Source organism: Somniosus microcephalus, chromosome 8 (genome assembly GCF_052327205.1).
Source record: "Somniosus microcephalus isolate GS21.2 chromosome 8, FLI_Smic_1.0, whole genome shotgun sequence".
NCBI lineage: Eukaryota > Metazoa > Chordata > Chondrichthyes > Squaliformes > Somniosidae > Somniosus > Somniosus microcephalus.
The window spans coordinates 45,110,314-45,123,630 of record NC_140994.1 but is presented as its reverse complement, the minus strand read 5'-3'; the positions used below and the strand labels follow the sequence as shown (position 1 = coordinate 45,123,630).

The following is a 13,317-nucleotide window of genomic DNA, read 5'->3' as shown; positions in this document are numbered from 1 at the left end:
TCATGGTGGGCAGATTCTACTGCACTGAATGAATACAACAATAAACTTGTAACTCCAAATACTGCAATTGATCTTAAATTAATGTTGCTATAGTTTCAACATTATTTTGCTGGCAAAGACTGACAAAAGATTCTGCTGCTTAAGATAAATGCGAAACAGAAAAACACTACAGTAAATAACCATATACAACAACTTGCATTTATATAGCACCTTTTAATGTAGTAAAATGTCCCAAGGAGCATTATCGAACAAAATTTGATACAGAGCTACAAAAGGAGATATTAGGACAGATTACCAAAAGTTTGGTCAAAGAGCTAGGTTTTAAGGAGTGTCTTAAAGGAGGAGAGTGAGCTGGAGAGGTGGAGAGGTTTAGGGAGGGAATTTCAAAGCTTAGGGCCTAGGCAGCTGAAGGCACAAGCGCCAATGGTGGAGTGATTAAAATCGGAGATGAGCAAGAGGCCAGAATTGGAGGAGCGCAGAGACTTCGGAGGGTTGTTGGGCTGGTGGAGATTACAGAGCTAGGGAGAGGCGAGGCTATGGAGGGATTTGAAAACAAGGATGAGAATTTTAAAATTGATGCGTTGCCGGACCGGGAGCCAATGTAGGTCAGCGAGTACAGGGGTGATGAGTGAACAGGACTTGGTGCAAGTTAGGATACAGGCAGCAGAGTTTTGGATGAGCTCAAGTTTATTGAGTGAGAAATGGGAGGCTGGCCAAGAGATCATTGAAGTGGTCAAGTCTAGAGGTAACAAAGGCATGGATGAGATACAGTGTAAGGAAGATCAGTGCAATAGTGGAGCAATGGAAATCAGAGGTGCAATGATAGTTTAGGTATTTTGTAGGGTCTTCCTTATTCTTGAAATTCAAACACTGTATGTGGTTCTGGGGAAATTAGATGCTTAGCGCACAAATAAAAATGCCATGATTTTGAACGTGGCTTTGTCCCAACCTCCTACAAAGCACCATTACTCCAGCTCATCTTGAAGTTAAACTGAAACTGACCATCAAACTCCCAACACCAAAAACCGATATCCCTGCCTAACTTGGGGGGTTGTATGGGTGGGATTACAGAGTGTAGAATATGCCTTCATTAGAAGAATTATCTTCCAAAGTCTATCATTCTTCATGCAAGTATCCTTCACACACAGTTGGAGCATACCAAAATGGTGCCATTCAGGAGGGTGCAGGCCACTGTCGATAATACATGACAAGATCTGCTAATGATGTCAAAAGTGTAATAGTCGAATCCAGACACTAATGCACAGCAAACCATGTGAATGATTTCTTGTGGCAGCCATGCAAATACTATCACTGGAACCTACAGAGATGCCAGAAGCAATCATGGATCAATTGGGATCAATTGGGCTTCTTTCTTGCAAAGTGGCAACAATTCAGAATGCAGTGTGTAGGTAAACACTGATTACTGCAGCATAGGAAACAAATAACTTGAGACTTGCAAACTTGCTTTGAGCAAAGCAATATTAACTTTAGGCTCAATGATCATGCACAGATACAAAACTCCACCTACAACTGGTGTGATGACACAATTTAAATATGAAAAAAATAAGGATTAGAAAAAGACCATTTGACCCACCAAGCTCATCTCTGGAGTATTCCAGTTCACCCATCCTAGCATCCAATTGCAATTTGAATGCCTCTAATATCGGATACCACTGTCTTACTTGGTAGATTAGTCCAAATGTTTATCATTCTTTGAACATAGAATTTTTGTTTCTAAAGATTTTTTAAAAATAGGTTTGACTTACTTTTAATTCTGGGTTGATATCTTACTTAATACCAGACCTTCCACTGAGTACAAATAGGCTGGAGTATGATTGTGATGTTTAGCTGCTAACATGGCATGTTCTTTTAACACCATTGCTCCAGTACATCCTGTGGGGAACTGGCAGATCAAGGTAATTGTAGCTGTTTGTAAAAGCTTGAGCTGATCACTGGGCATTTGTAACTGCTTGTAAATTTCTGGCTCCAGGTCAAAAGCACCCATAATAAAACAGCTAGCTTCTTTTCTCTTTTTTTGTGTGAAGAACAACCACTTGAATGAATCAATGCCTTCAGGCAAGGCAAGAAGACGACTGGAATTTCAAAGGTATTTTCAAATAATTAAAAAAATGTTATTAATGCTCTTCTTTTGCATCTAACAAAAGGTGACAGATTTGCATTAGCTATTAAATCTAACATCAATATAAAAATCCTACATCTGTGCGCACTTCCAGTATACAAAGCCTTACTTATCATGTTTTTGCGAAAACCTTTTCCCCATTATAAATACCTTTGTTCACATTATAATGGAATTAGCTATGTATACTTGTACCGGTCTTATGCCAATGGTAGTGCTATAATCCCTCATCATCTCTGTACTCCAACTAATTCTACATCAGTGTATTCCAAATTCCTGTAAGTTTTGCAATTTAACTATAAGTAAGAATGGCCCAGATTTTGCGGTCACTGGGGAAGTGACAGCGCTCACTGTTGACCTTGAAGAAAGCTTCCCACAAAGATCTAGTGATCTCTGTGGTATCGATTTCACCTTTCCCAGCGTTAATTTCGTTCAGGCGCTAACTATAGGGGATCTCCAGTGTCCAGTAACAGTGATGGCATCAAGCAGGCTAAGCAGCCAATCACATTAAAGAATTCTCAGACAGCAAACCAGGAAGTAAAAAGCACTGATTATCGTTCACTTTTTATAAATTTTACAGAGAGCAAAATAAAGATTGGGACATACACATAGGATTATGGTAGAAGCTAAAATATCAAACAAACTTATAAAAAAATCACTTCTAATATATTAAAAACCTATGGAATTCTTATCACAATAGAAAAATTTGACATTCCACAAATATAAAATTATTTTTTCAGGACCATTTTAGTTTGTTTTTTTAACTCTACAAGTCATTCCTGCTACCTGAACCCCTAAGCATGCTCCCAACCTCATTCTTTCTCTAGCTGCAACGTTTTCTTCATCAAAGTAAAATAGTAGGAAATCAGAACTGAACTGAAGAGTTAGGGAAACCACCAAGACACTAGGACTTAGGAAAACAACCAATGAATGGTCAATCAGGAGAATCTACCAATAATGAAAAAAAATACAAAAAAGGTGAAACAGCTGAATCACTCAAAACATTTTTTTCTCAGTGAATAAAAGTTTTGCCAAAAGCCTTGATTCTGTTAGCTGAAGGCAGTTCCTACTGTCTAAATGTGTGTAGTGTGCACAATTTCTCAGCGTGCATCAGGAGCATCAGCACAACTGCTTATACTGTTTTGTCTTCAGTTTCCAGCAGTACCTGTTGGCTACTGTTCAAAACTGATTTAAGGTAAAGCTAGGGGACAAATTTCAAATGCTTTTTTCCAGGTCAAGTTTATTGATTGTCTTTAAAAAAAGGTGAGTGAGTAATTCACATAATTTTAGAATAAGGTTGTAATAAAGCTTACAGCATCTTTTATAATAAAAATGTAAAATGCAAATCATAGAAATCACTAATGTAAATTAATTTTTAAAAACTCCCAACACAAAAATCTGTAAATTGATTCAAGAGACAGAGACTAGGGCCTTAATTGCCTTAATTCAAATTAATGTTTACAAATCGTCTCGGTTTGTTCCAAAATCCTCCATTTGTTCATGACAAGTGGCAACAGGAGAATTAAGTGAAAATTCTAAACTCTATACTGTATCCTAGAAAAGTGCTAATGAAGTGGGAACGAGACAGGTTCCATTCAAAAAAACTTGCATATTTATACTCTCAGTTTAGGAAACAATAAAAACATCATCACTTTAGCCCTCAAAGTAGTAAGCCAAAACAATCTTCAATACACAGCGTCATCCAATAGTCTACAATAGACGGGGAGGAAAAGAGTGGTTAACATTAGTGAAATTACAGCAAAGTGTACCTTTATCAATCAACTAAGGATATTATTCAGAGATTAACAATTAAAACACGAGCCAATTCATAACTATCAGAAGTTCTGATTTCGCTCAACAGGATTAGGGTTAAAAGGAAATGACAATAGCTCCAAAAAATGGAACTTACCAGAGAATCAAAAACTAATGTGTCAAAAGTGTCGCTGTCAGAATTCTCCATCATGATGTTAAAAAGTGCATCAAGTGTATCTTGCAAAAACTGAAAGAAAAAAAGGTTTAGATTTGAACATACACAAACCAATATAATATTAAGTGCTTATTGTTCATTTTTTTCTTTTATATTCAGAGAATATCTTGTGACAAAGAACCCAAATGTTTTTTGGTAGAACATCACTTATGCTAGGAAAAAAAAACTGATGCTCTGTATATTTTTTCATTGCTCTTATAAAATCATAGACATTTCAACACAGGAGGAAGCCACTTGGACCATCGTGACTAGGCTGGTGCTCATTCTACTCTATTCCCATTTCCCTGCTCTTTCCTAGTATCCTTTAGTAAATTTTGAATCAAATTCCCTCTTGCATGTCACAATTGATTTGGCTTCAATAACCACTTGGGGCAATACATTCCATATTCCAATAACTCTTTGCATGAAAAAATTATTCTAACTCCTCCTTTATGTTTCCAGCAATAACCCAAAATTTTTGCATTCTTGTTACTGATTAAACAACTAAAAGAAAATAATCGCTCACGATTTGCCATTTAAACCACTTACATAATTTTGAGCATTTCGGTTAGATTGGCACTTACTTCTCTGCTCAAGTGAATAGCTGCTAGATTTTTCAATTCTACCGTAATGTTATTCTCTTATCCCTGCTATCCTTCTGCTGATTCTATATTGTGCCTTTCCTTCCTATAATGAGTGCCTAAAACAGCAGGCGGTGCTCTGACTATTGCCCAATCAATGTTGATTTATCACTTCCTTGCTTTTGTATTCAATTCCCCTAGATACAATATTCAAAATACCATTTGCCTTTTTGTGGCTTTTTCCACCTGCAATCGTCCTTTCAAAGATCTAGGTATCTGCACTCCCAGATAACGAATAGAGATGTATTTTATTATACAATCAAATCTTCCAAAACATCACTAACAGTTATAATCAGAGGGGGCAATGTTTTATGAAGGATAGGAACGTGATACAATGTAAGCACAATGTATTATTTTGCTGTTAAAATGTAGTCATGTGGTTCTTTAAGGCCTCAAGGAGAAATTGTTCTGCATTCTTGAAATGAATGGGTAAATTATGGGTCAGGTTATAAATCATAACCAATTTTTTTAAGATCACAAGTCCAAAGTGTGTTCGGTCTGCTCCAGCCCCATGTCTGCCACTTTGTGCCTGACCCTCAAGTCTTGCTGGGCCGCCCAATCCATGTCATCCCCATCCCAACTCTACTACAATGCAACCTGCGCTACCTCCATTTCTACCGCCACACAATGTCCGCTGCTGTGTCTCATGACTGATATTTTATTCCCCACCTGTCTAGTGCATCCACCCCATCCCCTATTTAAAAATAATTAAGCCACCAGTTCCTGGATATGGGATTCACGGCAGAGGGAAGAGAAAAGTGTCTTCTGGAGCGTGGTGCCCAGAATTGGACACAAATATGGGAGATCAGACCCAGGGATGGGAGAACTGGCAAAGGCGGACACATGTGGCAGGGATGGGAAGGTGAACTTTGGATATAGCAGCATTGGGGAGCTGCTGGAAGCTGTGGAATGACTGGGAGCGAAATCCTCAGGGTAGGCGAGAATGATGAGGCAGATTGTAAAGTGCTCTTGACAAAAATGTGATGACAGGGATTTTCTCGGGGTGGGTCGGTAGTCGGGAAGGTGGCGTGGGAACAGCAAGGAGGGAATGTTCAGGTACTCGGGATGGGAAGAATTGTAGCACAGAGAGGTTGCTGCAGGGAGCAGGGGAAATGCTTGGTACTTGGTGTGGGGCAGGAGCGACAAGAGACAGCAGATTGTGGAAACTTATATTACTTAAAATAGATACTGCTTGGTATATATTTTAAATAGAGGCATCCCTAACATTTTGAGCAAGCCTCTATTATTTAAAACGCATACACTTTTCCTTATCGCGGGAAAAGCTGCATCCCTCGCCATTGCCAGTTTCTAGTTTTTTAAACACTTACTGCACTATTATAAAAGCACAGAAGATGCTTAATAAACTTTAAACCAGAGCCTGATAACAGCAGGAATGTAGTAGGCAACACTGTGAAGTCCATTTCTAAAGTCTCAGGACAGGGTGGGAGACAGAAGAATGTGGGTGTGGGGGTATGGCAAATAATAGGAGGCGTTAGGCTACAGGCCTGATTTTAGAAGCTGTACTGTATGTGATGCCACAGCACTACCTACGTGAAAGGTGGAGCTGGGAAGTCTCAGGCTATATTGGCACCTACACTGGAGATCAAGATTGGAGGACTAGGAGGTTAACAAAATGAATAGTAACTATAATCGTGACAGAAAAAGTGACTGCGTTACAGAAATGACATGGTGGAAATAGTGTGACAGAAAGTGTTACAGAAGTAAATGTGACAATGGAAGTGCATGCTATATGAGTTTTAATACATTAGAAGTAAATTGCCGATAGCGTTGCCCAGTCAGTTGCAGAATATAATATTTTTTAATATACAAGGTGGCAATTGGATTCGGAGACTTTAGAAATTTACTCCACTGCATCACCTACTGGCCAGTTTCTGCAACTATGCCATTACAGGCAACTATTTCCATAATTATGTTTACAAAGGGAGTTTCAATGTTAAATGTTGACATAAAAGCATGACCAAGAATCATGACAAGAATGCACGCAAATGCAAATGTTCCTCCAGGCTCCCTCTTGCCCTAAGCCCAAACCAACGTCATTTCATGCATGCAGGTGCAGCAGGCGGTTAAGAAGGCAAATGGTATGTTGGCCTTCGTAGCGAGAGGGTTTGAGTACAGGAACAAGGATGTCTTGCTGCAGTTGTAGAGGGCCTTGGTGAGACCACATCTGGAGTATTGTGTGCAGTTTTGGTCGCCTTATCTGAGGAAGGATGTTCTTGCCATGGAAGGAGTTCAGCGAAGATTCACCAGGCTGATACCTGGGATGGCAGGAATGACGTATGAGGAGAGATTGGGTCGATTGGGTTTGTACTCACTGGAGTTTAGAAGAATGAGAGGGGATCTCATGGAAACTTATAAAATTGTGACAGGACTGGACAGACTAGATGCAAGAAGGATGTTCCCGATGGCCGGGGAGTCCAGAACCAGGGGTCACAGTCTAAGGATAAGGGGTAAGCCATTTAGGACAGAAATGAGGAGGAATTTCTTCACCCAGAGAGTGGTGAACCTGTGGAATTCTCTACCACAGAAGGCAGTAGAGGCCAATTCATTAAATATATTCAAGGAGGAGTTGGATATATTTCTTAAGTCTAAAGGGATCAAGGGGTATGGGGAGAAAGCAGGGACCGGGTACTGAATTTGGATGATCAGCCATGATTGCATTGAATGGCGGAGCAGGCTCGAGGGGCCGAATGGTCTACTCCTGCTCCTATCTTCTATGTTTCTATGTTTCTCCAGAAAAGTGCATTCTAAAAATAGTCTTTTAATCTCTCTTATGAACAACTTTTTTTTATTTGTTTATGGGATGTGGGCGTCGCTGGCAAGGCCAGCATTTATTGCCCATCGCTAATTGCCCTTGAGAAGGTGGTGGTGAGCTGCCTTCTTGAACCGCTGCAGTCCATGTGGTGAAGGTACTCCCACAGTGCTGTTAGGGAGGGAGTTCCAGGATTTTGACCCAGCGACGATGAAGGATCAGCGATATACTTCTAAGTCAGAATGCTGTGTGACTTGGAGGGGAACTTGGAGGTGGTGGTGTTCCCTTGGCGCCTGCTGCCCTTGTCCTTCTAGGTGGAAGAGGCCGCGGGTTTGGGAGGTGCTGCCGAAGGAGCCTTGGCGAGATGCTGCAGTGCATCTTATAGATGGTACACACTGCAGCCACGGTACGCTGGTGGTGGAGGGAGTGAATGTTTAAGGTGGTGGATGGGGTGCCAATCAAGTGGGCTGTTTTGTCCTGGATGATGTCGAGCTTTTTGAGTGTTGTTGGAGCTGCACTCATCCAGGCAAGTGGAGAGTATTCCATCACACTCCTTACTTGTGCCGTGTAGATGGTGGAAAGGCTTTGGGGAGTCAGGAGGTGAGACACTCGCCGCAGAATACCTAGCCTCTGACCTGCTCTTGTTGCCACAGTATTTATGTGGCTGGTCCAGTAAGTTTCTGGTCAATGGTGACCCCAGGATGTTGATGGTGAGGGATTCGGCAATGGTAATGCCGTTGAATGTCAAGGAGCGGTGGTTAGACTCTCGCTTGTTGGAGATGGTCATTTCCTGGTGTGTGGCATGAATGTTACCTGCCACTTATCAGCCCAAGCTTGAACGTTGTCCAGGTCTTGTTCAATGTGGGCATGGACTGCTTCATTATCTGAGGAGTTGTGAATGGCACTGAACACTGTGCAGTCATCAGCGAACATCCCCATTCCTGACCTTATGTTGGAAGGAAAGTCACTGATGAAGCAGCTAAAGATGGTTGGGCCGAGAACACTGCCCTGAGGAACTCCTGCAGCAATGTCCTGGGGCTGTGAGGATTGACCTTCAACCATCACAACCATCTTCCTTTGTGCTAGGTATGACTCCACCAGTGGAGAGTTTTCCCCCCCGATTCCCATTGACTTCAGTTTTGCTAGGGTTCCTTGATGCCACACTCGGGTCACATGCTGCCTTGATGTCTAGGGCAGTCACTCTCACCTCAGCTCTAGAATTCAGCTCCTTTGTCCACGTTTGGACCAAGGCTGTAATGAGTTCGGGAGCTGAGTGGCTTTGGCGGAACCCAAACTGGGCATCAGTGAGCAGATTATTGGTGAGTAAGTGCTGCTTGATATCACTGTCAATAACACCTTCCATCACTTTGCTGATGATTGAGATTAGACTGATGGGGCGGTAATTGGCTGGATTGGATTTGTCCTGCTTTTTGTGGACAGGACATACCTGGGCCGTTTTCCACATTGTCGGATAGATGCCAGTGTTGTAGCTGTACTGGAACAGATTGGCTAGAGGCGCGGCTAGTTCTGGAGCACAAGTCTTCAGCACAATAGCCGGAATGTTGTTGGGGCCCATAGCCTTTGCTGTATCCAGTGCGCTCAGCCATTTCTTGATATCACATGGAGTGAATCAAATTGGCTGAAGACTGGCTTCTGTGATGGTGGGGACCTCAGCAGATGACCGATATGGATCATCCACTCAGCACTTCTGGCTGAAGATGGTTGCAAACGCTTCAGCCTTGTCTTTTGCACTCACGTGCTGGGCTGCACCATCATTGAAGATGGGGATATTCATGGAGTCTCCTCCTCCCGTTAGTTGTTTAATGGTCCACCACTATTCACGACTGGGTGTGGCAGGACTGCAGAGTTTTGATCTGGTCTGTTGATTGTGGGATCGCTTAGCCCTGTCTATAGCATGTCATTTTAACGTCATTCATTTTCATTCAGTGCTTATTTTCATTATTGACTTTTGTTTATTAATTAACCTCAAAATAAATCTAATAGTTTTAGCCTGGATGTATTGGTCTGATGGCCTGGTATTTTTCACCTTTTGGGAGACTGGAGAACCCAGTGGGCATCACATATCATCTCCAGTGAACTACATCCCATACTTAAGAGGTTAACTGTTAAATCTGAGCATATTAACTCATACATGGTGCAGGTTCAGATCATGGGTGATCAAGTTTCATTGTCGTGAACAAGACTAAAGTGTTGAGAAAAAGCCTGACCCATAACAACCCCTTCCTGATCATATGAATCAATGGAGCACACTGATTAACTGGTACAATTTTTTTTAGCAATCTCTCCTGAAGGCACTTGACCTTGAACTCGAGAATTCCTTCTTGGAAGGCCAGGGCTCAAGGTTTGTTATGGAAGGTTCACGTTCAAACATTTTATCAGTGTGACACCTTTCAAGTGAATCATGATGAGCACTTGATGAGTTTGGACCAGGTGCAATGCCTCTGAAAGTTATACAATAGCAGAAGAAATACAAAGCAGATACTGTGAATATCTATAAAAAGAAAAATTGCAAAAACTGGAAATCTGATGCAGCAACTGAAATTTAATGTAGAGAAGTGTGAAGTGATGGATTTTGTAAGGAAGAATGAGGCGAGGCAATATAAACTAAATTATACAATCTTAAAGGGGATGCAGGAACAGAGAGACATGGGGATTTACATACACAAATCTTTGAAGGTGGGAAAACAAGTTGATACGGCTGTTAAAAAAAGATAAGGGATCCTGGGCTTTATAAATAGAGGCATAGGGTATAAAAGCAAGGAAGTTATGCTAAACCTTTATAAATCACTGGTCAGGCCTCAGCTGGAGTGTTGTGTCTAATTCTGGGCACCACACCTCAGGAAGGATGTCAAGGCCTTGGAGAGGGTGCAGAGATTTACTGGAATGGCGCCAGGGATGATGGTCTTCAGTTATGTGGAGAGATTAGAGAAGCTGGGATTGTTCTCCTGAGAGCAGAGAAGGTTATGGGGAGATTTAATAGGAGTGTTAAAAATTCTGAAAAGTTTTGATAGAGTAGATAGGGAGAAACTGTTTCCACTGGCAGGAGGGTTGATAACCAGAAGACACAGATTTAAGATGTACCATTATGTAAATGAAAAGGAGCCAAAACTACAACTGAAATGAGTGAGAGTAGGATATATGCTTTATAGTCCAGCATTTCCATTTAGAAAATTATTAAACACCAAGAAAGACTGGGCTAGGGGTAGATCATTTATGGACCATACTGTTATCAGGTTATGGGAAAAACATGCTAGAGAAAAAATAACAGGTAGCTCAGATAAAGTTGCTGAGAATATTCTATATGAGGAATTTTAACACAGGCAATAAAACACCTAGAATAGGTAACAGAAGAAAATAGCTTACAGAAAGCAGGTAAGGAGGGAGATGGGGTGTGCAGGCCTTACATCAGCAAGAATATTAGCTGAAATGAAAGAAATCAGAGGAATGAGTAGCAAATGGAAAATAATAAATAACAAGAAACTAGCAGATTTTTCATGCTGGAGATGTATTTTCTCAGCTGCAAATACTCTCATCTTCATTTTATTTATATGACAGCTGATCAATTTACCATGGTTTCAGTAGATACAAACATTAGCTACAATATTTTGCCAGACTGTACATGTAATGAAATGTAACTCCTCTATTAATCAAGGAGTGATAGATCTTTGTGGTTAGCAACGGATCAGATGAGGAAAACTGAAAACTGGAAGAAAATTTGTTAGAAAAATACTTCTATGCTCTGAAGGCAATGTTGGCCCGGAAATTGCAGTCAGCGGCAAAGCAAAGGCGTTCGCCGCTGGCCCCGAAGTAAGCTTCGCTCAAAGTTCACGCGATCCCTGTGTCGAGAAGTTCGGGTTTTCTGACGCGTAATTCAAATCAACGTAGTATAGTGGAAATCTCATAGTGCGAGCTACTGTGATGTCAACAAGCTGCCTACGCAGCCAATCTAAATGCAGAATTCTCACAAGACAGCAAACCAGGAAAGGGTAAGCTCTTAAAATTCAAACTTTTTAAAAAATGTTAGAGAGCAAAACAAAGATGGGGCTCTCACATGGGGAAAAAGTAAACCTGAAATAAAGATAAGTTTCTTTAAAATTTTAATTATTAAAATTGATAAATTTGACACTGCACAAAATTAAAATTAGTTTTTCAGGGCCATAACCTTTGTTTAGCAGTCAATAGGCTGTTAAAACCCCAGTTACACCATACCACTTTGGGTTTAACTGTTAATGGGGTATTTAACAGCATAATTACTGCAGAAGTTTTCATCAGTTTTCATGATTTGAGAGATTTCACTGATTGCCAGCTCTGTGGGGGGCGGGGGGCACAGCGCTGCCTGTGGAGGAACAGCGAATGACAGGCCGCAACTTCAGGATTTCCACATCAGGCTGCGCATGCGCTAAATCTTCAAGTCGCGGTCAGTTTCAAAGGCGGAATGACGGCGTACACTGCCAGTCTGCTGTCATCAGGACCGCAAATTCCAAGCCATTATTATCTTTGTATAAGTAGGTACACGTGTATTACTTAAGTACAAGTGCAAAAGTCATCATTTTACAAATAACCAAAAAAAATGCTTAAGGTAAATAATGCAATGAGGGAATGATGTTAACAGGTCCCTTTAAAAAAGTGGTCTTGTTGTTATTATATTGCACCAATCTTGAATGTGGCTTTTTTCTGAACAGAGGCAAAATTCTCTGAAGTATAGTAAGCAAATTGCAAGATCTCATTTCTTTCATGACACATAAGAGGCACAGAAAATTATTCCAGCTAAGGTGCAACTGAAACCATAGCACAGGATACACAAAATAATGTAGTGTCTGAAGATGCATGTCATTTACAATTATAAGATACACTACCTTTTCTAAAAAAAAGTATTGCCTGTATTTAAATCAATCTGCAAAAAAACATTAATACAGGAGAAATAGCTATCCTCTACACATTAGTCCTTCAGTAAGAACCACAGGGTACTGAGAGAAGAGGCTTTCAATACTAAAATATGAGGACATTTATAACCTAGAGATCAATCTGGGCGATGAGTAGTTGGATGTAACACAAATAATTTTCAAAAAGATCATAATAATCATCCCTAAAAGTAGGCAAACCATCTTTTTCATTTATTGCACTCCATATGGGTAATGATCCTATTAACCACATAGGGAAGGGGAAAACCTGTTTGACTAGGATCTGGGCACAGTTCAACACAGCTGAACACCTAACAGTCATATCAAGGCAATATTAAATGAATGGGCCAGTAATTCCTGTCCCAACGCGTGAGTACGGTCGGGGTACTCACGCGTCTGGCCGGAGGAAATACCGGTTTTCAGCATGCACAGCGCATGCGGGGAAAACCGGCATTTCCTGTCCTCTGAACGAAGGGGTTCAGAGGCAGAACGCGCGCGACTGCACAGGCAGCGCGTGTGCAGTAAAATTCCTTTTTTTCCCCACAAAGTTGCGCGCGTGTAAAGGCCTCCGGTCTTTACGCGTGGAAAAACAAGACGTAAGTATTTAGTTTTTCAGGTAAGTGGGCTTTTAGTACAATGTAGAAATTTTTTTTCCACAGGTTTGTTATTTTTAAAGAATTTACAGGATGGTAAGTTTAGTTTTAGACCCTATTTTTTAAAAATTTATTTTTTTCAAAAAATTGATTAATTGTTTAAAACATTTTTTAAAACTTATTTATAGTTATTATAATCAGTGGGATGTTTTTTAAAATTTTATTTAAAGTTAAAGTAGTGTTTTGGCAGCCCATACTTTTCATGAGTTTGACAGCTCTTACTGTCAA

The 13,317-nt window shown here is 40.6% G+C and overlaps 1 protein-coding gene across 5 annotated transcripts in view; it reads right to left on the bottom strand.

Moving 5' to 3' along the window:
- The window catches only part of dock1 (dedicator of cytokinesis 1), a 712,419-nt gene that overhangs the window by 514,840 nt on the left and 184,262 nt on the right, over window positions 1–13,317 (bottom strand). For all 5 annotated transcript variants that reach the window (XM_085994680.1, XM_085994678.1, XM_085994676.1 and 2 more), the window contains one exon: window positions 4,047–4,136. In XM_085994680.1, coding sequence (XP_085850806.1) covers window positions 4,047–4,136 — 90 coding nt within the window. The remainder of the gene's footprint in view (window positions 1–4,046; window positions 4,137–13,317) is intronic.